General features: G+C 43.1%; 1 protein-coding gene across 1 annotated transcript in view; it reads right to left on the reverse strand.

Annotated features, from left to right (window-relative positions):
- Positions 1-8,668: 8,668 nt before the first annotated feature.
- Positions 8,669-24,841, reverse strand: part of TPH2 (tryptophan hydroxylase 2) — a 98,612-nt gene continuing 82,439 nt past the window's right edge. Inside the window, exons 9-11 of the mRNA XM_036301652.1 lie at positions 18,168-18,263; positions 9,711-9,844; positions 8,669-9,578 (exon numbers count right to left, since the gene is read on the reverse strand). Coding sequence (XP_036157545.1) covers positions 9,404-9,578; positions 9,711-9,844; positions 18,168-18,263 — 405 coding nt within the window. The 3' untranslated portion in view covers positions 8,669-9,403. The remainder of the gene's footprint in view (positions 9,579-9,710; positions 9,845-18,167; positions 18,264-24,841) is intronic.

Consider the following 24,841-nt stretch of genomic DNA (forward strand, 5'->3'; position numbering starts at 1 on the left):
CTCTTTGTGCAATTGATACCATTGTAATTAGCTAGCTATTAATAGAAGAGGAGCAAAAGGAAGGCCAAATATTATAAGTACTAGAGGCTTGGTGCTCGAATTTGTGCACGGGTGGGGTCTCTCAGCCTGGCCAGCAATTGAGGCCTATGGGGGGGTCGGCCAAGAGGAAGGGGCCATGGGAGGTTGGTCAGCTTGCCCCCCCCCAATCAGAGCCATCAGGGGGGCTGGTCAGCCGGGGGGAGGGGCCTCAGGAGGTTGGCTGTGGGAGCGCACTGACTGACCACCAGGGGGAAGCTCCTGCATTGAGCGCCTGCCTCCTGGTTGTCAGTGTGCATCATAGTGACTGGCCAACTGGTCGTTCCGGTTGTTGCAGTCGTTCTGTCGTAACGGTCACTTAGGCTTTTATATATATATAGACTAGAGGCCCAGTACACATAATTTGTGCACAGGGGGGTGTCCCTCAGCCCGGCCTGCACCCTCTCACAATCCAGGACCCCTCGGGGGATGTCCGATTGCCGGTTTATGGGCCTAAACCGGCAATCAGACATCACTCTCGCAATCCGGGACACTGCATGCCCCTGTGACCATACTTTTCATACAAGTGAAAGGCATCTTGTTGCAAGGGCAGCTACATTTTTTTGCCAATTATAAGAAGTAGTACATAAAGTGATCCTTCTGAGGCAGTACTACCATTTTCCCCATCTTATGGTGGAAAAACTGAAGCAGAGAGAAGTAATTGGCTTTGTCACAAGTTATAAGTGTCAGAATCAGGGCTGACCACAAAATGTGCAAGCCAGAGTCCATGCATGTCATCACTGCATCATCCTGTTTTTTCAGTGTTAGAGTAGCCTTGCCAGGTTTTAATTTTTAAATCTAAGAGACTGTTCCCAATATATAGGGTAGGGTCCCTAGGCCTGGCCAGTGATCAGGGCCGATCTGTGGGGAGACCGCTGGGCAAATTGGGGGCCCCCGCTGGCACCTCCCTTGGCTGGTGGCCTGATGCTGCCTGCTCGCCAGCCCCGCCCCTTGCTGCCGCCGGTCGCCTCCCTCTGCCCACTGGCACCCACCTTGGCTGGCCTGGGGCCACCTGCTCAATGGCCCCACCCCCTGCTGACTTGTCGTTCTGCAGGTGGTTCTGCTATTTGGCCAATTTGCATATTAGGGTTTTATATAGATAGACTAGAGGCCCGATGCATGAAATTCATGCAAGGGGCTCAGCCCCCGCAGCCCTGACTTCGTCCGGAAGGTCGTCTGGCTGTCCAATCTAATTAGCGTATTATGCTTTTATTATTATAGATGGCCATCTGGGCATCTTCACCAGGAACCTACAATTCAACACTCCCCAGCCCATTCCCTGTAGACCACTGGGGAAAGGAGTCCAACAAAGGGAAGGTAGATGCATGTGCAATAAATTTGGGGTGACATAGGGTAGGTGCCTGTCAATCAATTCTGGGAACAGAAATAATTGGCCATAGTGGGTGGGGCCACTACAAGCCTGTGAAAATTTTGGAATACATAATCCCCAAGACTAAGGAGGCTCTTGGCTCTCTTGTGGCTCTCTTGTTCCTCTGTTTTTCCTCCTGCTCATGTTGCCTCTGCAACCATGTGGCCCTGCTGACACCACACCCAGTGGACTGATGGACTGCAGCTGGGAACACAAACTCACCTAGCATAATGCTGGATTAGACTGTGTTCCAACGTGGAACAGAAACTCTGGACAATGGCCTTAATCCTAGCCCTGCTGAAGGCTTAGCTGGACTTCTTTTGGGGTGAGGTGGGGTGGGGGAGGGGGAACAAAGGAAATGGGACCTTTGGAAACTCAGGGATTTAACTCCATGCAAATAAATGTCACTCATTCTCCTAAAAAATTTTTTTAAAAAAGATATTGCCTCTCTCTTACTCTTGTCCCTGTCTCTATACGATGGCCCCCGGAAATTCCAGACTCACATACTACCACCTTTCAGTCGCAGAAAAAAGCAGCACACCTCTGCCCCAATGGTTCCAGAAAGGTCCAGGGTTTGACCTTCATTGGCCCACCTCACAGCATCATCCCCCCTACCCCTGCAGCAATCATTGCAGGCAGGGCCATACACATCTCATTGGCTGACACCAAGATCCTTGTTGAAACTGACCAGAACACTGACTGCACATCTACCCCTTTCCCTGCACATCCACACTTGCCCTCTCCCTTATAAAACAGTCTGGCTTTATAAGAGATGTTAATGTGGTTATTAGGACAGGAATCCGCTATCTTCTCACATCGCTGGCAATCAAATTAACTTCTTTCCTCCTCACCAGCACATATAGTTTGGCTCTCATAAGCCCACCTCTGCAACTGAGAGGTGGAGTCAGTCTCATCCAAGCTATAAACAAAGAATAGTGGGCGGTGATTCACAAAAGGAGAAGGGGGATACAGTTACTAGACAAAGAGGGTATGGATGCTGGGCAAATAAAAGCTACCCATGTAAGCAAAGTGACACCCACTCTCAAAGGAAAAAAACAAAACACCTCTGTCCAGGCTTGGTAGGAGTCATGAGGATTTTTCCCTCGGTTCCCAGGCAGAAGCTCAAGAGACAGATTCAGTCTGGCAATTAGCTGTCAGCTGATCACCAATTCAAATGTGCTGGAGTGGGCCGTGCTGATGATCTGTACTTGCAGTAATCATTTGGCTGGGTGAATCAAATTATGCTTTCCAACACCACTTCAAATCAGGATTGCTATGTCTGCACTCATGTTCAGCAGTAAGCATTCCCCGGCAAGTTATTTTCTTTGATATTGACTATACGTGGGCAAGGCAGAAATTTAGGCTTCTTTTTATTTTTTTTTAATAGGTTCCTTTTAAGTTCTGCTTAACAGGAAAGACCAAAAAGTTTTAGAGATTTGTGAGGAGGCTAATTAGGATCCATTCCAACTTAATGGCTAGGCTTTCACTGAAATGGATAAGGGAACATGTTCTGTCCTTGCAAGGTGGAGAATTTTCTTTCAAGTAACTGTCTGATTTGGGAACCTCATTCTCTCATGATGCCATGTGCAGTGATCAATCAGATGTAATGATCAAAAGGAAGTTTGCCTTAATCAATCCCAATAAACAAATAACTGCTATAGTGGCAAACCTAATGTGTTCTTCACTTCAAATTCACTTGCCAATAATTGGCCTCATTAACGCCTGTGAAGTTAGCTGTTCACTAAAATTGGGCAAGCTGTACATTAGATGTGTTCAGTGGTTTGCAAACCTTTGGGAATAACAGACTTACTGAATCAGCATTATTCTAGTTCTCTGGAAATTAACAAGCTAAAGGGTAAGGAGATTGCAAAAGATCTGGGAGAAGTTCAGGAGAGACTGGGAAACTCCTATCACCTTCCTATATTAATATTATCTTTCTTTGCCTATAAAGTAAGAACGAGATTTGCACCTTTTTAAAGATTTGATATTGACAGAAAATGAACTTGATCTCTTTGTGCCATCCAGCTTTCAAATTACCCTCCCGCATCTGTCAGATGTTTCTGTTGTTCAATTATAAAAACTGTATCCAGACTGGATTATGAGAATGCTGTTTGCAGGCACCATAACTGCAGATGCCTTGGGTTGAACATCAGGCTCACGACAATCTTCCCAAAGAGGGAATATATTTCCAGCTGCTGCACCAGACCCGTCCTTCTTGGAGAGAAGAAGTCACAGGAAGTGAACCTTTCTGGGGTATCTGAAATGTGCATTTGGTGAGATGAGAGGCAGCTAGAAGAATGGAAATAGACTTAACTGATTTACTTACATTTATGTGGCCTATTCTTACAGAAATGGCCAGAGTGAACACAACTATTTAGTTTGCCTAGAAGTGAGGAAGCTTTTTTTGTTCTGAATCACCCTCTATGTCAGCACTACCAACTTTCACCCAAAACACCCTATTCTCTACTTCATTTTTGCTTATGCCGTTAATATCTGAGAGTCACAAGAAAAAAAATGCATTTGTGCTACAAAGGATGTATGAAATCTTATACTAACCAATAATATAATCTTCTTGATTAAACAACACATAATGAGCAATGCTTCTCCCCAGATCAGGAAACAGGATGTATGCCTTAAAATAAAGGCTTGGTTTGTCATGCCTATAGCATGCCAACAGCTTTTTTTTTTTTTTAAGTGTATTGCAGGAACCAACTGTTCTAGATCCTGCCTGGGCCTGGGGCACTCTGGTCACAAGAAATTGGCTGACACCAAGATCCCTGTTGAAACTGACCAGACCACTGACTGCACATCTACCCCTTTCCCTGCACGTCCACACTTGCCCTCTCCCTTATAAAACAATCTGGCTTTATAAGAGATGTTAATGTGGTTATTAGGCCAGGAATCCTCTATCTTCTCACGTCGCTGGCAATTGAATTAACTTCTTTCCTTCTCACCAGCACTTGTCTCATGAGTTTGGCTCTCATTATGGTCGGCAGCCAAAACTGCATCCAGTTTCATTTGCTTTCAGTCTGGCTTTTTGTCCTTAAAAGATGGCGAGGGCAAGTTTGGCATGATGTTTTGTCAAAGACAGCTTTAAGTATTTGTGAAAGACACTGGCTATCATGGCATATCTGCTTCTCCAGCCAAATGATTACCAACCCTGATTATTCCAGCTTCCCTCAGTGCTTCATATGACAGTTATGACCTACCCGCTTAATTTTGTAACCTATGTAACTACAACTCTTTCTAATAATGTCCACCATGAACCAGCAAGATAGTGACCTTGCAGATCCCCAGTATTGTGATGGCTCCTACTTGGTTTTACCTCTTCTACTCTGTCCACACACCCACCTTTCAACACCCCCCCCCAATTCATTTCCACCCTGGACCCTGAATAATCTCTTAAAAATGTAAACTAGATCTTGTAACTCTCTTGCTTACAGCCCTCCAAGACTTCCCACTGCGTTTAGAGTATACCTGGCCCCTCTGGACCCCTGTATCATCCACCCTTGCCCCATGCTGCTCTCTTATCCTGCCTCTCCAGCCCACTGGCAATCAATGTCTTCCTCAGACACCTCAACCTCATTTCTGCCTTCTAGACTTTGATCTTGCTGTTCCCCCTTCTAGGAACACCCTCTCCACATCTCTCTTCATACCTGGCTTCTGGCTTCTTCTCATCCTGTCCTTCTTCATCAAATACCATCTGTTCAGGAAGGTCTTTCTTACCCACCTTACTCCCTCCCCCACTTTCTTTACCACATTACCCTGATTGTTTTCTCCATAAAAGTCACCAGGATCTCAATAAAATAATCTAGGTTTTTTTGCCTGTATCTCTCCACTAGAATGTAAGTTTGAAATGGGCATAAACTTCCTCTCTCTTATTCACCACTATATCCTCAGTGTCTAACAGTGCCTGATACAGTTCCTGATAGTGCCTAACCACTGAATGAATGTTATGATCCCAAATAACATTATTTAAAAAATCACCATTTCATGTTCCAGAACTGGTTTATTGAATACAGACAAATGTAATATTAGAAGCTGTATCCCATTACTACTTCCCAGATATGACAATCTGCATAAGAAGCATGTCCCAAAATAAGAGAATGTCTTTAGAAACTGTAGAAGAAGAAAAAAAATCTCAGACACACTGGAATACTCTGGGCTGCCTTCTTTTTCATTATAAGTAAGACAAGGTTCATGAGAGTGAGCACCAGCACCGGGTTCTTCAGAAGTTGAAAATTAGATCAAATGAATTGGAGGGCAACTACATCTCGTGTTAATGTTTTCCTCCTCGAAGGAAGAAAATGAGATGATGTGAGCCATGACTCTATTTGAAAATGAAACTTTGTATTTCTATTTGCCTGCACATTAAAGCTCACTGTTTTCCATTTTAGACTTTTCACGTTGGTAAATGTTGCAATGCTTCACATTCATTAGGCTCAGGCCCATTTACCATGTGCAAGTGAGACAAGCACAGATATGTCATCCCCATAAAGCATCATTTCTAAATTACACAGTGAGTAAGTACTAAGTGAGAAACTCAACTTTCACAACCCTTACCACTATAGTTAAAAAAAATTTCTGCCCTGACCGGTTTGGCTCAGTGGCTAGAGGGTTGGCCTGCGGACTCAAGGGTCCCAGGTTCAATTCCGGTCAAGGACATGTACCTTGGTTGCGGGCATGTGCCCAGTGGGGGGTGTGCAGGAGGCAGCTGATCGATGTTTCTCTCTCATCGATGTTTCTAGCTCTCTATCCCTCTCCCTTCCTCTCTGTGAAAAATCAATAAAATATATTTTTTTAAAAAATTTCTTGCCCAGCCTGCATGGCTCAGTTGTTGAGCATCAATCTACGAGCCAGGAGATCACGGTTCAATTCCTGGTCGGGCCAAGTTGTGGGCTTGTCCCCAGTGTGGGGCGTGCAGGCAGCAGCCAATCAATGATTCTCTCTCATCATTATTGTTTCTCTCTCTCTCTCTTCCTCTCCCTTCCTCTCTGAAATCAATAAAAATATGTTGTAAAAATTTTTTCTTTAACCATCTTGAATCAAAGTTCCCTACTTGTAAAAGATACAACTTATGAACAATCTATTATGCTCTTAGTCTAACCCATAACAGACAAAAATGGTCCTAAAAGAAAACTGGACTAATCAGATTCTGGCTGTCTTTGGCAAAGTGTGATAAGTGAGAAATCTGGTCTTGCTAGGAACCTTGGGTTGATTTCTGATGAGCTGATTAGTGAAGGCAGCAGCAAAGCCAAAATGAAGTAGCAATTCATAGTGAGATGACAGTGAACACGTGCATTTAAATTTATAATTGCCCTTGGATCTATTTAATTTAGCTTTAAGTCATGAGTCATAATTGAGATAAATGGTTCCACTGAGCAGGTATCAGCGATGACAAGAAACTGGCTGTGATTGTTTTGTTATACTGTTTTCATTTGGGAACTTTTTCTACCAACATTTTTCCTATGATGGCTATTAAATTTTATAGGATTATTCCCACCATTATGTGTAATGGCATTTGTGTGTTAAATGCTTACAACAAATGAAAACCAGGACCGCATTCTTTCCCAGGGTGAAAACCATGGTAACTGCTATTCCAAATGGAGAACAAATCTGAAGAGAATCGAGTGCAGTAATTCCTCCTGCTTGTGTGATACCGATAGAAGCTCTGTGGGAAAGCTGACCTACGTTGTGACCCTTCTGCTTTTGAGATAACATAGATTTTTGCACATGTAAGAAAACTAAAGGTGCCACTCTAACCCAATCAGAAGACTGCTCAAATGTTACTTTTGTTGAGGGAATTTGTTTATAATTAAATATAATTCTTCCTTCAGCACATTTAAATAAGCAGTTCCCCTTTTTATGGGGCTAGAAGGGAAAAGTTTGATGGCTACTTATGGGATTTTTTTAATGGTGCCTAAAGGAATGCCAAATTATGGAAACAATATAAAAGGCAGACATTAAGAGTTTCTTACCCAATTTCCTCCTCTGAGAAAATTCAGCAACTTGTTCTGGAAATTTCTGGATGAATATTTATAAGTAAATAAATACTCAGGATTATCTAGACTTAGCAAAACAAGGTCTAAGAAACTAGGCATTATGGATCTATAAAACTACTGAAAATACAACTACTTGATCTTTCTAGATCCTTTTAATTTGGTTCAACTTACTCATAATTTCTCCACCCCCAATAATTTTTTAAATTACTGTGTCTTTCACTTAGAATAGCATTTAAATTGCATGATCTTCACAGTCTATGCACCAAATCCTTTCTCAAAAATTCAGTTATTCCTAGAATCCTGCAGAAATGAAAGATCTCAATAGCTAAGATAACCAATATTCAAACATCTGATTTTTTTGTCTTAATTTTCCCTCTCTCTAATGCATGTTTTAACTCTTCCTTGTGTTCTTCCTGAACATATTTAGTCCAAAATAGTCTGTTTCATCATGGGCCCATATAAGATTTTGAAATTATATATATAATTTCCTATTAAGAGAACATCCTAGGAAATTGCTCCAGTCAATATTTTAGAATTGCTAACTTAAAAGTCATTTCATCATCTTTTCCTTCTCTACTTTTTCTCATCTCCCCTTTCCTCCCCCACACCCACTCCCTCCCTGCTCCCCCCCCCTCTGACCCCCCCCCCCACACACACACACACACACACACAGGATTCTGTACCCAAAGCAGAATGAGGAGAACAGTATTGTGCTTGTTGAAGAAATCAGAAGAAGATGAAATTCATTCACTTATTCCGCAGGGGTTTTTTTATTTTTTATTTTTTCACTTAATCACCTGATTACACCTCTTATGGCAAGCATGACCAGAGATTTGTGGTGTTATCACTCTTTTTTGTCCGAATGTGCCCAAACTTTGGGCACATAGACAGACTCCCAGAGATCTGGCTTGGTGTGGGCCTGTGAGAGGAAACATCTGTACTGTTGGCAATAAATCTCAAACCAATCCCAATTTAGTGATGAACATTAGTTTTGATAAGCATTAGTTTCCCTTCTCTGACTACACATAAATATATGCATATACCAAGGTAAGCTTCTTAGCAATTCAAAAGCAATATGCAATGGGCTATAAACGTTGGTGCACAACTAACTATGCTACTTCAACCAAATCACTTAACCTCTCTGAGATTCAATTTCCACATCTTTGAAAGCAAAGCTCTCTGATTTTATTGCCCTCTAAAAGAAATGGGTTAAACACCTGAGCATGATAATTCACTTTATTCCAGCATAAAATTAATAGTCCCAAGATTTATTACCCATTGTTTAGTCTTTCCTAGTGTCCTTTCTGGAAGTGTTTCCTTCCGAAATGCTTTGGGAAGCATGCCACAACCCCGTTTCCACAAGGTCAGTGCAACCTGTCTATCCCATTTCTAAAAAGCTTTCTTTCCTTCCATTGTATAAATACTCAACCTACAAGTTACTCCAACTGGTGTGTTACCTCAACAATTTTGGAAACAGAATACTGAATCCTTGTTAATGTGACGAGAAGTTTAATACAATTCTGTGTTTATCTCAAGTAATGCTGTGGAAGTACTGACTCTATGGAAAGTAGAAACAGGTTCGCTGCTATTTTCATTTTATCTAATGAACACAGAGGAAAGGCTCAAATCTGAGAAAGAAAAGGTCAAAACCTAGAATCATAAAGGGCTATTTGCTACAAAGTTTATGTAGATGCAGTTTGGTTAAAGACACCAAGCAGGGATGTCGAATTGATTAAAGGTATTTAAACATATTACAATCTTTCATACAATGAGTGGTTACCTGTCACTGGGTTCTTAATGGTGTTCCACACATTAGCACAGTAAGTTACAAGCAGGTAGAGATATACATAATTGCATGCCTACTAGCCAAGCCACGGCACAGAAAGTTATTGGTGTTATATGACATTGACTGCTGAGACCCAAAAGATCATGCTGGCAACAACACTGGTCCTGGGCATCAAATCCCCAGGTACTGGTTCATTTTGTTCAAGGCATCACACACGGTGTTCAAATCGCTGCGGAGATCCTGCACCACGTTCTCAATACTTCTGGTGTCTTTCAGAATCTCAACACTCTGTGTGTAGGGATTGAAGTATACTGAGAAGGGACGGGTAATTGACTTTGCAAAATCCCTGCAAAATAAACAGACACAGCAGCGTATGCGATCGGCCCTCATTGGTACACAAGATAGCTAGAGGGAAGAAACAGAGCCAGAAAAAAAAATATTTTTTTATTTTCTCTGTATGGAGAAAAAACAAGCTTACCTCATCTTTTCTTTGGCTTCTTCAAAACTCTCAGAAACAAAGTAGGCCTCCTGGAAGGTGGTGATAAGGCACTCCTGTAGGCACGTTGTCTTCGGGTCAAAGGCTTTCACACAGGCCTTGTCAGAAAGAGCGTGCTGCAAAACACACCGCAGGCCCCGAGAAACGCCACGGTCAGGTTTCCGACGTGCCATGACGTCACATTTCTACAGCCCAGCTCCATCATTTTACAGCTCCACTCAGTGACCAGTCCGAAGTGGGGTCAACTGAGCGTTAGGGGGGTTTGTAGCTGTCAGTGTTGTTGATTTTAAGGGGAGAAATGAGGTGATGGTATTATTTTATTTATTATCCACCAAATACACACGGCAAAAGAGTTCAGAGCTGTATCCCAACAGAAATGGAATTTTAAATCTATGCTATGAATAGAAGCAGGGGTAGCATAAATACGGTCCTAAATTTACTGCTCTAAGCAATGTACTGGAATTTCACTTAAATGGCAGAAGTAATAATTACCTGCGTGGAGAGGTAACAGGGGCTCTGAATAAACTATTTGTGGACTCATTGAGAGACACTTTGAGGCCAGGTAGCAACAGAGTCTAGAGTGGGCCTGCCAATTTGAGAAAATTTACAAAGCATTCATTTACCTTCCACCCAGTACAGCAGAGCAATACACAGCAGATAAATATTTCCGGGTGGGAACAAAAGAGCTAATATTAATAGTTTATAGGTATGCCCAGAGCAGGCATTAGGAAAATAGGAGAGCCAGGGCAATTACTCTCTGAGCCTTCATTAGCTCCATTCGGCTCACTACACGGCTGGCCGAGGAACAGCAGGGAACAATGAAGGACTGGATTCTGCAGATAAGTTCAGTGATGCTAAAAGTTCATGGTCATTTCCTGCCACGGGCCACCTGCCTATTTATAGACCCTGCATCAATGATTCTCACACGGAGTGGGCACAGAATCACCAAGGAGCTCATGAAAATGCAGATACCCAGGCCTCAATTTTATTTGGTAGGTCTGGATGAACCCCAGAAGTCTGCATTTTAAAGGCATCCAAGGTGACTCAGGCATAAGTGGTTGCGAAGTATATTTTGATAAATACTCCACTAGACTCTGTCTCTTAATTTCCAGGGTAAATTGGTTGGGAGAGAAAGAAAAGGGGAAGCAGTAACTGCCTTGAACTGGGAGTTGGGCAACTTGGGCTCCACTCCAGGTGTTGCTGCTGTCTGACCGGGTAACCTTGGCAAATCACTTCCCTTCCCTGGGCCTCAGTTTCCTCAGCTGTACAGAGAGGCTTGGGTTGTGTGATTTCTATTCCAGCCTCTGGATTCCACCCAAAGCACTCTTCCACCTTCTCCAGCTCTAACTGCTATGTTTTCCGAGAGAAATGCTGAAAAACCTTTCCTGTTCAGTATTCTTGGTGCATTCCCCCAACAATTTCAAAACACATGGAATGATTTGCAGCCTGGAGAAGGCTGTGGTTCCCTAAGTTTGAAAATATAATTGTGAACCAGAGGACTGACACGCAAGAGAAAGGGCACATGGCCCTCCCCTGTGATCTGCTTTCTGGCGAGTTCTGTTGTCCAGAGCAATGCATACGTGAATCAGGGGATGCGGAGGGCATCTCGAAGTGGACTCATTTTTTTTGGCCCACAAACAGCTTCATCATAAGCAGAAGGTCACTAAACCTGCAAATGCATGTGTGCCAGATTCAGGGCAGTGCAGCGAATATCAGGGGATTTGGGTTCCCCGTGACTAATAATTCTGTCCACATTTTTAAAACAACCTCAGCTTCAGGAAACAAAATGTCCTGTTATGAGAGCGGTTGCTCCTCTGCAAAGAACAGGCCTCCTGTTGGGTCGCCACCGGTTTCAGAATTAGAAGTTGCTTTCTTTGCAGCCATATCTGGGAGCATTTTAATTCAGTGTGTTGCTCTCGTCGCCCATCCACCCATCAGTACATACAAAAGGAAGGACTGGGACTGACACAGTGTCGTTGGTCTTTCTCTCAGCCCCACATTCAGGAGCATGGGCAGAGTCAAGCAGAGCAGCCTATAAGAACATTTAAGCCACAGCTCCCCTGGGGTATCCCTGCTGAGCCAACAGAAGGACGTTTCATTGGGTCTAGGATAAGCACAAAAAGGGGGTGAAACTCATCTACTAGGGTCTGCAATGCTTTCATAGGAAATTAACAACCATAACAGTCACTCCGTGTAGAGAATGCCTCCAGAAAATGTGTAGGCAATACTAGGGACTGGAATCAGCGTAGTTTTAGAGAAATGTATCATGGGACGACTTCGCTGGACACTCAGATGAGCTTGTTTAGCCCTTTTAACTGGCAAAGAGGATGAGAGGACACCAAGAAAAATTCCAGAGGCACAGGGTGCTCTGCCCCAGAATTTAAGAAAAGTCAGTGGACTCACAGCATATAAATTGAGGGAAGACCACTAGACAATATGTATCAGGACCGCCTCGTGTCATATTCAGGGAAACACGGGCAGCTGGTTGGCCTATGATCTCAAAAATGCAGCCCACCCGCAGGAGCCTGTGGTGTCCAGTGTGCTGGTTACCTGCCGAGGGCCTGTCTATCCACGGGGAAGGGGACCAGTGCTGCTCCTGGGCTGACAGGAACATGGGGCTGATAATGGTACCCAGGACCAGCCTGGAGAATGACAAGAGCCTAGAGCTGGGGGAGCAGCCAGTGAAAGGGGACGACAAATGAAGAGGTGACACACCTTTAAGTGGTCTCCTTTACCTGCCGGGGAACTCCCTGTGTGATGACTGCCAGGAATATCCATGCAGCCCATAAGGTCCCCTGTTCTGAATACTAGAGTGTAACGTAGCCATGTCTCGTTGATTCCAAAGCCCACTGCCCACTGCCCACTGGAGTGAGGTCCTACTGAGTTTGCTCCTCAGTCACTATCCATATCCCTCTCTCAGCTGCTGGGCCTTGGAGAACAGCTTTCACTCCCTCTCCTTGGTGCCCAGTGGGTTCTCTGTAAACATCAAGCCAGACTGCTCCATGTCCCCAGGGAACTCCGTGGTGAGTCCTTCCTGAAGTGTTCCTCAGGTGCGCTGAAGTCTGCAAGAATTAATCCAGCTTCCTGTAGAGAGGGGCCTGGTAATGCTGACAGGATCTGGTTTACAGTCCTTTATTCTCAAGCCATTTTAAAAGCCCAGGAAAGCTTGAGAATCACCTCCCCTCTTCTAAAAGGACTGTTTTGGATTTACCCATAATGCTAAAGACTAGGACATAGGACTGGGAGCCAGGAGACCTGGATTCTAAACAGAACTGTCCCAGAAGCACAGTATCACCTGCGTGAAAAACCCCCAGGTTGGGGCACAGTTTCCTCTTTGAGCACCTCCATGAATTCTAAAGCTCTTCTCACAATGCAGTTTGAACAGGGCCTGCACTCATACCACCGACCCCTCCCTCCACCTCTGCCAGCATGAACTGCCCACAGCAGCCTTTCCCACTGAGCCTTGGCATGGCCTTCCCACCTTTCCCAGCAGAGATGGACTTTACTATTTAATTGGCTTTTGTGTACTTATTTGCCATTCCGGCCTTTTCAATGAAAACATCTCTTTTCAACATCAAAAACTTCCTAGAATCCAATTGTTACCCGAAGTTCCTACCTGACTTTGGACAACTTATCCCACCTCTGTAAGCCTATTTCAGTCTGCATCTGGAAATGGGAATGCTGTACGAATAGTAACCGCAACCCAGGGCTGTGGTAAGAATTGAACAAGGCAATGCATGCAAAGTACCTGGCACAGCGGAAGTGCTCGATATATTTGTTTATCATCGCTCAGCTAGTCTCAAGATGATGTTTGGTGTGCGTGTGCATTCAGCCACAGCTGCCACCACCAGCCCCTCTCCCCCAGGGCTCCGGAACCCACAGGTAAAGACCCATGGCCCCAGCTATGAGGCTTCCAGGCCCTGCACTGCAGCAGTGCTTGCCCTGAGTTCCTCAATGTAAAATCTCCCTCCCTCCCAGACACCTGCCTTTGTAATGACACAGAGTTATTACCTCTACTATTCTAGATGGAAACCCTGTGACCCTCACCCTCTCTATTAGGACTGGGTAAAGCTGGGGAAAGCACAGTGTGAAGTTGGGATTACAGGTAGACGCTGGCCTTAGATTGTGAATAAAATGAATTTGTAAATGCCTTTACACTCACACTACAATCATCTTTTCTCACATCAGAATAACAAATATATACATTTGTATATGCACATATGTAGGTATACTATATTTTTTAACCTCCCTCTAATGCTCCTCCTGCCAACCAAGCACAATTTGGCACTGACACCCCTATTGCCAAATTTGGGGGTGATGGCATCACACTTTTTTTTTTGGTGTCCGTGATGTTGAAAGTTTCGTCAGTTTGAATAAGCTGCAGGGGTGAGGGAATCAACTCTCTCTTCAAGCAATCCTCTCATTAAGGCCAAAGATCAGTTTCCAGCTTCCAATGCTCTGGCATTTGTTCTGTCATTATTGTTAAGAGTGCCGGCTTCCGGAAGGGAAAGGAAGGAGGAAGAAGATAGGAGATGTGAGCCAGCTGAGCAGGGTACAGGTGTGGGAGCTCAGAAGCAGTGAGTCCTAACTCTAGCTCTATCTCTCCCTACTATTATACCAGATGACCTCAGAGAACCCTCTTCTCTATAGCCTGGCAGTAATCCTGACCACCTCACGGAGTCGTTGTACATGGCAGTAAATACAAATGACTGTAATAAATATGAACCTGTTCTGTGAATGCTGATTAACAGCTATAAAAAGCAGTACAGCCCGGCCGGCATGGCTCAGTGGTTGAGCATCGACCTATGAACCAGGAGGTCACCATTCAATTCCTGGTCAGGGCATATACAGGGTTGCAGGCTCGATCCCCAGTGTGGGGTGTGCAGGAGGCAGCTGATCAGTGATTCTCATCATTGATGTTTCTCTCTCTCCTCTCTCTCTCTCTCTCTCTCTCCCCCCCCCTTCCTCTCTGAAATCAATAAAAAAATATATATTTTTTAAAAGCAGTACAATAAATTTACTGTGCAATGATATCCTAAAACCAAAGCCAAAATAATAATTATTGAAAAATTTAAACTATCAGCTTTATCAAAACCTGCAAATCAGAACAGATGTATTTATACTCTGGGATAAAGAGGGGGGAAAAGGGCATGAAAGGAAAGACACATGCTAGACTGTGGGTGAATGGCAGTCAATTATCCTATTTTCAACCTGTTTTTAAATCAGTTTTCCAGGTGATTTAGCTGACATTAACTGCTCTCCAAAGTGATGATGGTAAGAAAAGGCCCTACTTAAACACACTTTTTTTTGCATCACCTTTTATCCCCTCTATGCCTCTTCACCTCCACCCAACCTCCTCCCCCTCCCCCACAATCACCACACTGTTGTTCATGTCCATAAGTTCTCTCTCGTTTTTTCACTTTTTTGCTTAATCCCTCTACCACACTAACACCTCACCCCACCAGAGCTGCCCACTTGCTCTCTGTCTATGAGTCTGTTTCTATTTTGCTTGGTAGTTCATTAAATTCCACATGATAGTGAAGTCATACGGTACTTATCTTTCTCTGATAAACAAACTTTTAGACTTTCTGAAAGCTCATGACAAAACAGATAACTAGAACAAAAGAAGATGAACCATTGCTGAAATTTAAAAAAAAAAAAAAAAATCAGCCTTTATGGCTATCAGATTAATGTTAACTTTTACAAGCTTTTTCATATTTTTGTTTCTGTCTTTAAAGATTAAAAATAAGCATTATCAAAATTGTAAAAGAAAAAAAGGAAATGTTGTTATCAAAAAAATAAGACAGAATAATGAAAGTTATCCTCCAAACCATAGATATACCACTTGGAAATACTTGCTCAATTCTGAAGTGCAACATCTATGCCCAGTAAAATCTAGCCTCTTAAAGCACAAAGTTTAAAACGTGTCTATTCAAGCAGAGAAGGTGAGTTGTATATGTTTATGTAAAAGTTGTAAAGATTACACCAAAACTTCCAACAACTTAGGACCTACATTGGGCTGCAGTTGGATCACAAAAATATTTTACCACATAAGGTAACTGGATCCCAAACTGTAAGCGTGTTTACATTGGAATTATTATAATGCTATTAATAAAGTACCCCTACTTAGATCAAGGGCTAGGATGGATCATCTAAGTAAAAGTTAGACTGAAGTGTTGAGAAGTGTGTGGGAGGGTTGTGCACGGTGCAGAGTGGGCAGGGATGGGGTGAGGGAGGGCTGCTACGAGAGCATCTGCATCACGTTATGTATTCTCTGTGCACTATCAGAGGATTTTTCTTGTAGAAAGAATGCCTGAATTGTAAAAATGGTCCAAAGTAGCAATCATAGGGATGTTGGAGTGTTGAAATTTGAGAATGGAAGAATGCTAATGACCAGAGGTGATGGACCAGAACAGGAAGATTCATGGCTGACAATGCCCTTCGTCGGTGTACATGTTTCTGGCTGATTTCCATTTCCAGACGGTTCCATCCACACCAATAGTAACAAAAACAACAGATTCACTCCAATGCTGCCTACGCATGCCTCATTAACCAGATCAGAGGACCCTGTCGAAAGTTGAGGCAATAAGAGAGATTTGTTTCTTTTGTTTCTGGCGTGATTTATAAACCCTCTGAGGAGAATGTAAATAGATGTAGCTCAAGAGCTACGTGGTTTTCTGGCTCATCTTTTTTCGGGGAAATCAAAAAAGCACTCTGTAGAAGGCCTAAGTCTTTCAGGTATATGACATCATACTATTGCTGTGGGCTCCGGCCACTGCGCTGAGATCAACCCCAAATGGATTATTTTTGTTGAGAATTTAGTAAAAAAAATATTTCACCACATTACATCAGGCTTTTGTTATGCTAAATATTACCCTCAATTCCAGCCATGCCAAGCCTCAGGCCGCTCCCTAAATGGGGCAGGCTTGGCGAGAGCACACACTCTACTGTCCGCTGGCTGATCTGTGGTATCTCATCCTCCTCGTATTCACCCTTTCTGTTCCTCAGGAATCAGCTTGGGCGGCTGGGCCCTTCTCAGGAAGGCTTTCCAGGCATGGCCCCCTCCGTGCAGGCCCATTGGCCACACTGTCTGTATTATCTGATTGGGTATCTCTTGCACTAGAATGTAAACTCCTTAATAACAGGGGTCCCAGGCAGTGTAGCCTCATGGTTAAGGGTTCAGAGTCTGGAGCCCAGACTGCCTGGACGTGGTTGCATCCAGCTCCAACACGTATTAGCTGTGTGACCTTGGGCAAGTTCCTTAACATCTTTATACCTCAGTTTTCTCATCTGTAATGCTTACCTCATTATGTTGCTATGAGAATTAAATGGGTTTGTATGGCTAAAGTGTCTAAAACACTAAGGTCTATTTAAGTGTCCATTGAGGTAGTTGTCATTTTCTTCTTATTCTTATTCTTCCTCATTATTTGTGTTTGTACCTTCCAGTGACTGGCACCGTACAGGGTACATAGGAGGTGCTCAACCAAACGTTTGAAGGATGAAGGAATGGGGTCATAAACTGAGAGGGCTTGATAAAATTATAGTTAAATTGCATCTTTCAATAACAGAAACAACCAAACACTTCCAATTATCATATATTTCCTAATTATATAAGGATAATCAATACTCAAAATCAAAACCCTAAGATAGTCCATAATCCTGATTTTAGTCTGAATAATCAAAGAAAGATTATTTTCAGTACCATTTCTAGATTATATTGCACATCTCATTCTAAATTCATCAAAACTTACTCACCCCCAATGGTATAGATAGTAATTCTGAAAGAACCGGAATATTTAAATTACCAGATGCCCCAGGGCCCAACATTTCTGAATAAATGATAATTTACTGTATTTTAAGGCCAAAAAAAAAGTAGCATTCCTTAGGCAGCATTATACATTTTAGATACTACTCAGTAAAATAACCATATGTTTATTTAGTCTTTTTCTAAATTATATATGTTCCACATATGTTTTAATACACATTAACTTTGAAGAAGTTAAAATAACGTCAAATTCCCCTTTGGGAATAAATGCCAAGGAGTCTGGGGGAGCCATGGGGGTGACAGAAGTGAGAGCAGCCAAGGCACCCTAACAAGCAAGTGTCCATCAGTGGGAGCACTGCTAGCTCACTGCCCGCTTTGCAGCACTAAACTTAGGGCAGCCATTTGTTCGCCAACGTTTTAGCACACATTTGTCATTCCTGTGATTGTGCACATAGCTGCTCATCCATTTGAGTCACACCACAAACCCAGAAAGGCATGACCCATTTTCGGAAGTGCAAAAAGTTAGGTTAGCACCCACGTTGAGGTGCCAACTCCTCTGTGTTAAATATTTATGGAGTATCTGCAAGTAGAAATGCACAGACAAACAAATCAATATTTTCCATGACCTTGAACCAGTTTGCTTGGGAAGGATACTTTCGTTCACAGCTTCATACCTTTAATTCTCCAATGGAAGAAAGCAGTCCTGCTCCATATGCCCGCAGTTGCCCTTCTTGCTTGCAAAGGCCAAACTCAATTGTAAAGAAATAGCACTGAAAAAAAAAAAAAAAATCAACACACATCCAGTAAACTGGTCAACAAGTTCTTTCTTAGAATAAAATGGTGCGCAGTGCATAATTTCTTCAACCATGTCAATTTACAATAAAAAATATTTATTGAAATCTACTTTCTTGTTTAATAATCCTTTCCTAGGTTAAAGGTATACAGAAAAGGTATCAACCACTAGAAGTCTTATGCTTGCTAGATTCAGAAACCCTGTGAGTCAAATCAGATCCCATGCAATAATTTTAAAAGTAAAAAAAAGATTTACAAAATAAATGAATATGTTATCATGATAATGTTGTAAGAACATGCTATTATGTTTACTAGGTTGTGTTTTAGTGATACTAATAAGTTCATGCATATGTGAAAACATAATATAGAATCTAGTGATCCCAAACTGATGTTTGCAGTTTATTAATTCAACAAACATTTGTTGAGTACCTTCGGGATGCCAATGATTGGTAAAGAAACAAGAGAGAGACCAATAAAGCAAGTACATGCCAACCAAATTACCAAAACCACAATTTTAGTATGATTTTTAGTGATAACTTAAGTGTATATACACATATATATATTTAAATATATATAGTAAGAACCATTTCATTGACCTGCAGTATATCAGCACCAACTACTACAGCTTTCCCGAGATATTAAAATCTACAATTGTTTCTGTTGAGTTGAGGAAATTAACCTAGACAGACAGGAACCTCTGTACAACCAAAAACTCACAATGCTCTTGAGAGAAGCTGAAACCACACTATTTTTGCTTTGAGAAAAAAGTGAGAAGCTGACAATGAGCAATAAAACTTGCATCAAATTAACACCATCCTGCATTAGTGATGACAGGGTGCTGAAGGTGCTGAGAAAGAGAATTTCAACACTCCTGAAAGGGGCAGAAAATAATATTTCTAGCCCATGCCAGTTGCTCTATTTTTATTTGGAGGTTAACGTGCCCCTTGGTTCAGGAAGGTTTTCTGTTTCTTCAGTGTGAGGATGATCTGAAGTTGCATGGGCTAATGCCCGGCAGCTCTGGGCTGGACCCAAATGACCGGTCAGTCCAGGTCATGGAGCTGAACCTCTAGAAGCACATTTTCTTTTCCTGGTTCACTTCCCAAGAAAGCTAAGATGATAGCCCTTCCTACCCCCATCACCCTCCTGTGTTCTGACTTTTCTTTCTTTCCCATCACACCACTGTTCTGACATGGTCTTCACTTTATTTATGTTTGGTCTGTACCATTTGTCATCTGTCTCCCCACCCTAGATTATAAACTCCATGAGAACAGGGATCTGTCTGTTCACCGAGAACAGGGTTTCCCCAGCTCAGCACTACTGACAGGTTAGGCTGAATAATTCTCTATTGGATGGATGGGTGGGTGGGTGGGTGTCCTGCATATGATGGAATGTTTACGGGCCTCTACTCACTAGATGCCAGTAGCACCCCCACCCCAGTTATAACCACCAGAAATGTCACTAGACATTGAAATATGTTCCCACAGGAGCAACATCACTCTTGGTTGAGAACCATTAATATGGAATAGTGTCTAAAACACAGTAAGAGCTCCATAAATATTTGGCGAATTATCTCTAAGTTAATTAGGCTTGTTGTGTGGCGGTATGACCTGAAGGAAAGAAACATAATGAGGCCTGCATTCAAGTGTGAGCCCTGCTTTTAATTAGTTATGTGACCACAACCTCTCTAGCATATAGTTTTTCTGCCCATGGCATCCATTCATTCATTCATTTATTCTATACACACTCCTTGAGTACCTACATGCCAGACTCTGCTTTAGCTGTTAAGGATATGCAATGAACAAAGCAACAAAGTCCCCCTCCCCATAAAGCAGGGGTCCTCAAACTACGGCCCGCGGACCACATGTGGCCCGCTGAAAACATTTATCCGGCCTGCAGGGTGTTTTTGCCGCCGCTGCCTGTCCTGCTTAGCAGCCGACTCGTCCCGGGCCCACAGTGCGCATGTGTGGAATGTCTGAGGGACAGTGAACTGGCCCCCTGTTTAAAAAGTTTGAGGACCTCTGCCATAAAGCATATATGCTATGCTGAGATGAGACAGGCAACAATAACAACCACAAAAATCAATACGCAGGGTAATTTCAGGTAGAATATGCTATATAAATAAAACCATGTAATGTGTCAGATATTAAGCAAAAGACATGGCTATTTTAGGTGGAGAGGTCAGGGGAGGCCTCCCTGAGGGAGAAATATTTAAACTGAAACCTGCTTGGAAAACAGCCTTTTGTGCAAAGATCTAGGGCAGGAATGGAGCACATTCAAGCCGTGTAAGGCCCGCAAAATCCCTTGGTCTGGCCCTGCCAAGGCCTCAGGGGTGAGTTAATTAAGTGTTTAACCAAATATAGCAGACTAATTTTTAAGCTGATAATTTTGTATGGCCCTCCAACAATGTTATAAATATCCAGATGGCCCTTGGCAGAAAAAGGTTTCCCACACTTGGTCTAGGGAAGAGTATTCCCAGCAGAGGAAGTGCAAAGGCCCTGTGGCGGGAATAGACTTGTATTGCGAAGGACAATGGGAAGTCATTGAAAGGTTTTAGGCCTGGAGAGAGATGCTCTAATTTAGTTTTCAAACGATCATGCTGGTGCTGGGTAAAGAATAGATTGCAGAGGGGCAAGAGTGAAAGCAAAGAGACCAGTTAGATTCTTAACCTTCCTAATGCCGCGACCCTTTAATACAGTTCCTCATGTTGTGGTGACCCGCAACCATAAAATTATTTTCGTTGCTGCTTCATAACTGTAATTTTGCTACTGTTATGAATCGTAATGTAAATATCTGATATGCAGGATGTATTTTCATTGTTCGCGACCCACAGGTTGAGAACCGCTGACAGAAGGAAGCAGGAGCCAAGAGACGAGGGAGTGGAGTGACTTGAATAGACTTACTTGGGCGAGGGGTCGCAGGGGGTTGGGAGAAGGCAATATCACATAGGCCTCTCATGAGAAGAACCAAAATAAGAGATGTGAATATGTTTTGAAAAGTTAAAATACACAGGATAATTTCAGGTAGAATATGCTATATAAGTAAAATCATGTAATGTGTCAGATTGCACAATACTGGGTACAATGAAGAGAAACGATCATATAGACTCATATAACAAGAAGACTGAAAGTTCAGCCTCCTATTTTATCAAAAGGAAACTCAACTTTAATGAGATTAAGTGATTTACCCAGGACCAGTCTACATGGTGACATTTAAGAGATCTAGAGCTCAGTATTTTAAAGTTTCTAGGTAAAAGATTAATAAATGCATGATTTTCCCTGACAACCAAAAAAATGGAGAAATAAAAGTCAAACAGGAAAATTAGAATCTCATAACGTCTTCTTAGTGTGTCTTTAAGATGACTTCTCTAATGTATATTGCACATGATGTGAAATCCTTGGAACCTTAACACTGCATACAGAAGTATTTGTAAAATAAAATAAAAAATGTGCTATCATGTTCTAAAGCCTCCAAAATACACATATGGAGCCAGTTACAGGAGCCTTTAGGTCAACCTGTTAAGAGCATCTTCTGCCCTGGCTGGTTTGGCTCAGTGGATAGAGCGTCAGCCTGCGGATTGAAGGGTCCCAGGTTCGATTCCAGCCAAGGACACATGCCAGGTTGTAGGCTCGATCCCCAGTAGGGGATGTGCAGGAGGCAGCCGATCAATTATTCTCTCTCATCATGGATGTTTCTAGCTCTCTCTCCCTCTCCCTTCCTCTCTGAAATCAATAAAGAAATATAGTTTTTAAAAAAAGAGCATCTTCCATTTTCCTTATGCTACATCATTGCATACATAATGCATGCTCATGGTTATGGCCTAAACCAAAACAGGCTGAGGGAGCCCGAGAAAACATGGTGCACTGTGCACACAGTCTTCAGAAGGATTTGGCATCCCATCTAATTTTAAGAGAAATTAAAAGGTCTGCATCAACTCCACTAAAGATTCAAAGCTACACCTATCCGTGTGTCTTTAGTCCTCGTGCTTCTAGAATCAGGGAATCTCAGAGGAGAGAGTGTGTTCTCTTCCCATCACTAGGAACACTCTCGGGCCCCAGATCTCTTCTGGGGGTCCTTCCAGAAACCCTGACCTTACACAGCTCCGTCTGCTCTTTTCTTTTACCCGCCTTTCCCTTTGGTCTCCTATTGTCCTCAACCATGAAAGGTACCTACATGCTGCTTCCACAGCCCGCTCTCCCCGTAGAATTAAGACCTTTTGCTCTGAGACAGTTTTCCATTTTAGCTCCACATGTGGCTACCAGGTAAAGAGAAATGGTAAAATGTACCTGAACCTTTGCTGTTGGCAACATTTCAATGACGGATTGGCTCAGAATAATTTTCTTTGTCTGTTTCCAGTAGCAATAAAGCCCTCAAAATGCAGGCTGCCCTGGTTGGTCATGGTCCTAATGGGGAAGAGGGCGACTGCACATTTCTTTCGTCTGATGTTAAATCAGTGGTCGGCAAACTCATTAGTCAACAGAGCCAAATATCAACAGTACAATGATTGACATTTCTTTCTCTTTTTTTAATATATTTTATTGATTTTTTTTTACAGAGAGGCAGGGAGAAGGATAGAGAGCTAGAAACATCGATGAGAGAGAAACATCAATCAGCTGCCTCCTGCACACACCCTACTGGGGATGTGCCCACCACCAAGGAACATGCCCTTGACCGGAATCGAACCTGGGACCCTTCAGTCCGCAGGCTGACGCTCCATCCACTGAGCCAAACCGGTTAGGGCTGAAATTTCTTTTGAGAGCCAAATTTTTTAAACTTAAACTATATAGGTAGGTACATTGTTATTAACTTAATTAGGGTATGCCTGCACCGCGCCTCCCGTTGCCCGACAGACCAACACCCCCCACTTCTTCTAATGCCACTTCTTCAAAATAGACTCGCCCAGGCTGAAAACCGACTTCTGCGCATGGGCCACGAAGTTTCAATCGCACTGTACGTGCACGCCCCCACGTGGTATTTTGTGGAAGAGCCACACTCAAGGGGCCAAAGAGCCGCATGTGGCTCGCGAGCTACGGTTTGCCCACCACTGTGTTAAATGCAAGGCCCGTGTAGCATTGAACTGGGTGACCCCTTGACGGCCTTTCAGAATTCAAGGAGAACTAATTGCTTCTGAAACAGTTAAGAAACTATCATTTGTTTTCCTCAGAGAATTCTCCAGATGTGGATCTATAATATATCCCCTAGAGATTTACCAAATAATTCGCCTACCTATTATTTAAAAAACAAATAACAACAACAAAAAAAACCCTCGAGCCTTATAAAACCAGTAAAAGAGAATTACAGATTCTTGGCCACTAATGTCCTTTAAACAGAAACAAATAATAATACTAAGGGTAGCACCTCCCAAATTGAAGGTTACCTTTCATCAAAGCTGAAGTTCATGAATTCCGAGATTTACATACCACTAATTATATGTAATTATTTATAAATATTTCATTTGAATATAATTACATATAATCATTAGCCGAAAACCAAAACAGGAATGACAGACTGGACCTCTTCCACAGAAAGAAAGCAGAGCCGTTCGCATACACAGAGTCATTAAGCAGAGGAAAGTCTGAGTGGCAGTCGGAAACCCAGACCCTGCTGTGGAGCAGGCTGCTGGCCCTGCTTCCACAGAGCAGGTGCGGAGGGAATGCGATAGGTCGCCCAATGCTGCCACCGTCAGGTCACTGCCGGGAGCACAGCACCTCTGCAGCAGTTCCGGCGAGCCAAATGAGCGGTCCCGATGAGCGGGCTTGAGCGAACACAGTCCCTAGAGACTGAACACACCAACGCAGCACCACTGGCCCCACATGGTGACGTACAGAAGCTCACAATGCAACGTCCTTCTTATGTTTGGTGTGAGGTACCTGAAGCTTTGGCTAAGACACATATTCCAGGTAAAGAGAGGAACAGGTTTTTGGTGTGTTGTGTTTTTTTTTCAAAGAACTCTTGATGGAAAAGAAATGTACTGTTCCAATTCCTCTTAAAGGGTCCTTTTGCCTCCCACTTCTCCCCACTCCCTGAGGCCAGGGAATAACTATATAACCTTTAGAGTCATGCAAGTCCCCCTTCCCTGGCCTTCACCACACTGACTATGTAAACTGCAAATACTCCCAAGAGTCACACATGAAGCCAGATCACATTAGGTGCAATAATGACCCCCACGCGTTATTTGCAGCAGAACAAGGGTTCCTGGCCAGGAAAGCTCTCTGGGATGGGCTTAGAGGGGGAGCAGTAAGGGAGAGTTTGCCTGCTTCATGATTTTTCCCTGTGCTAGTCCAGTGTGAAATCAGAGTGTAAGAAATGCTGAAAGACACGTCATCTGCAGGCCTAGGGCTGCAGCTGCTCTGTCACCACAGACCATCCCCCCACTCTCGGAGCCTCCCCTGAGCACAAGGAAGCCCCTCCTCGTGTGTTCGCAGATATGGGGGCCCGTCACTGCACGGATTCCAGGTCCCCCCGTCTGAATGCCTTGAGCCACTGCAGCTACGCCTAGATATCTAGACTCGTATTTTACCATGAGCCTCTAAATAAAAATCACCATACCTCTTGCCAA

Source organism: Myotis myotis, unplaced genomic scaffold (assembly GCF_014108235.1).
Source record: "Myotis myotis isolate mMyoMyo1 unplaced genomic scaffold, mMyoMyo1.p scaffold_m19_p_3, whole genome shotgun sequence".
NCBI lineage: Eukaryota > Metazoa > Chordata > Mammalia > Chiroptera > Vespertilionidae > Myotis > Myotis myotis.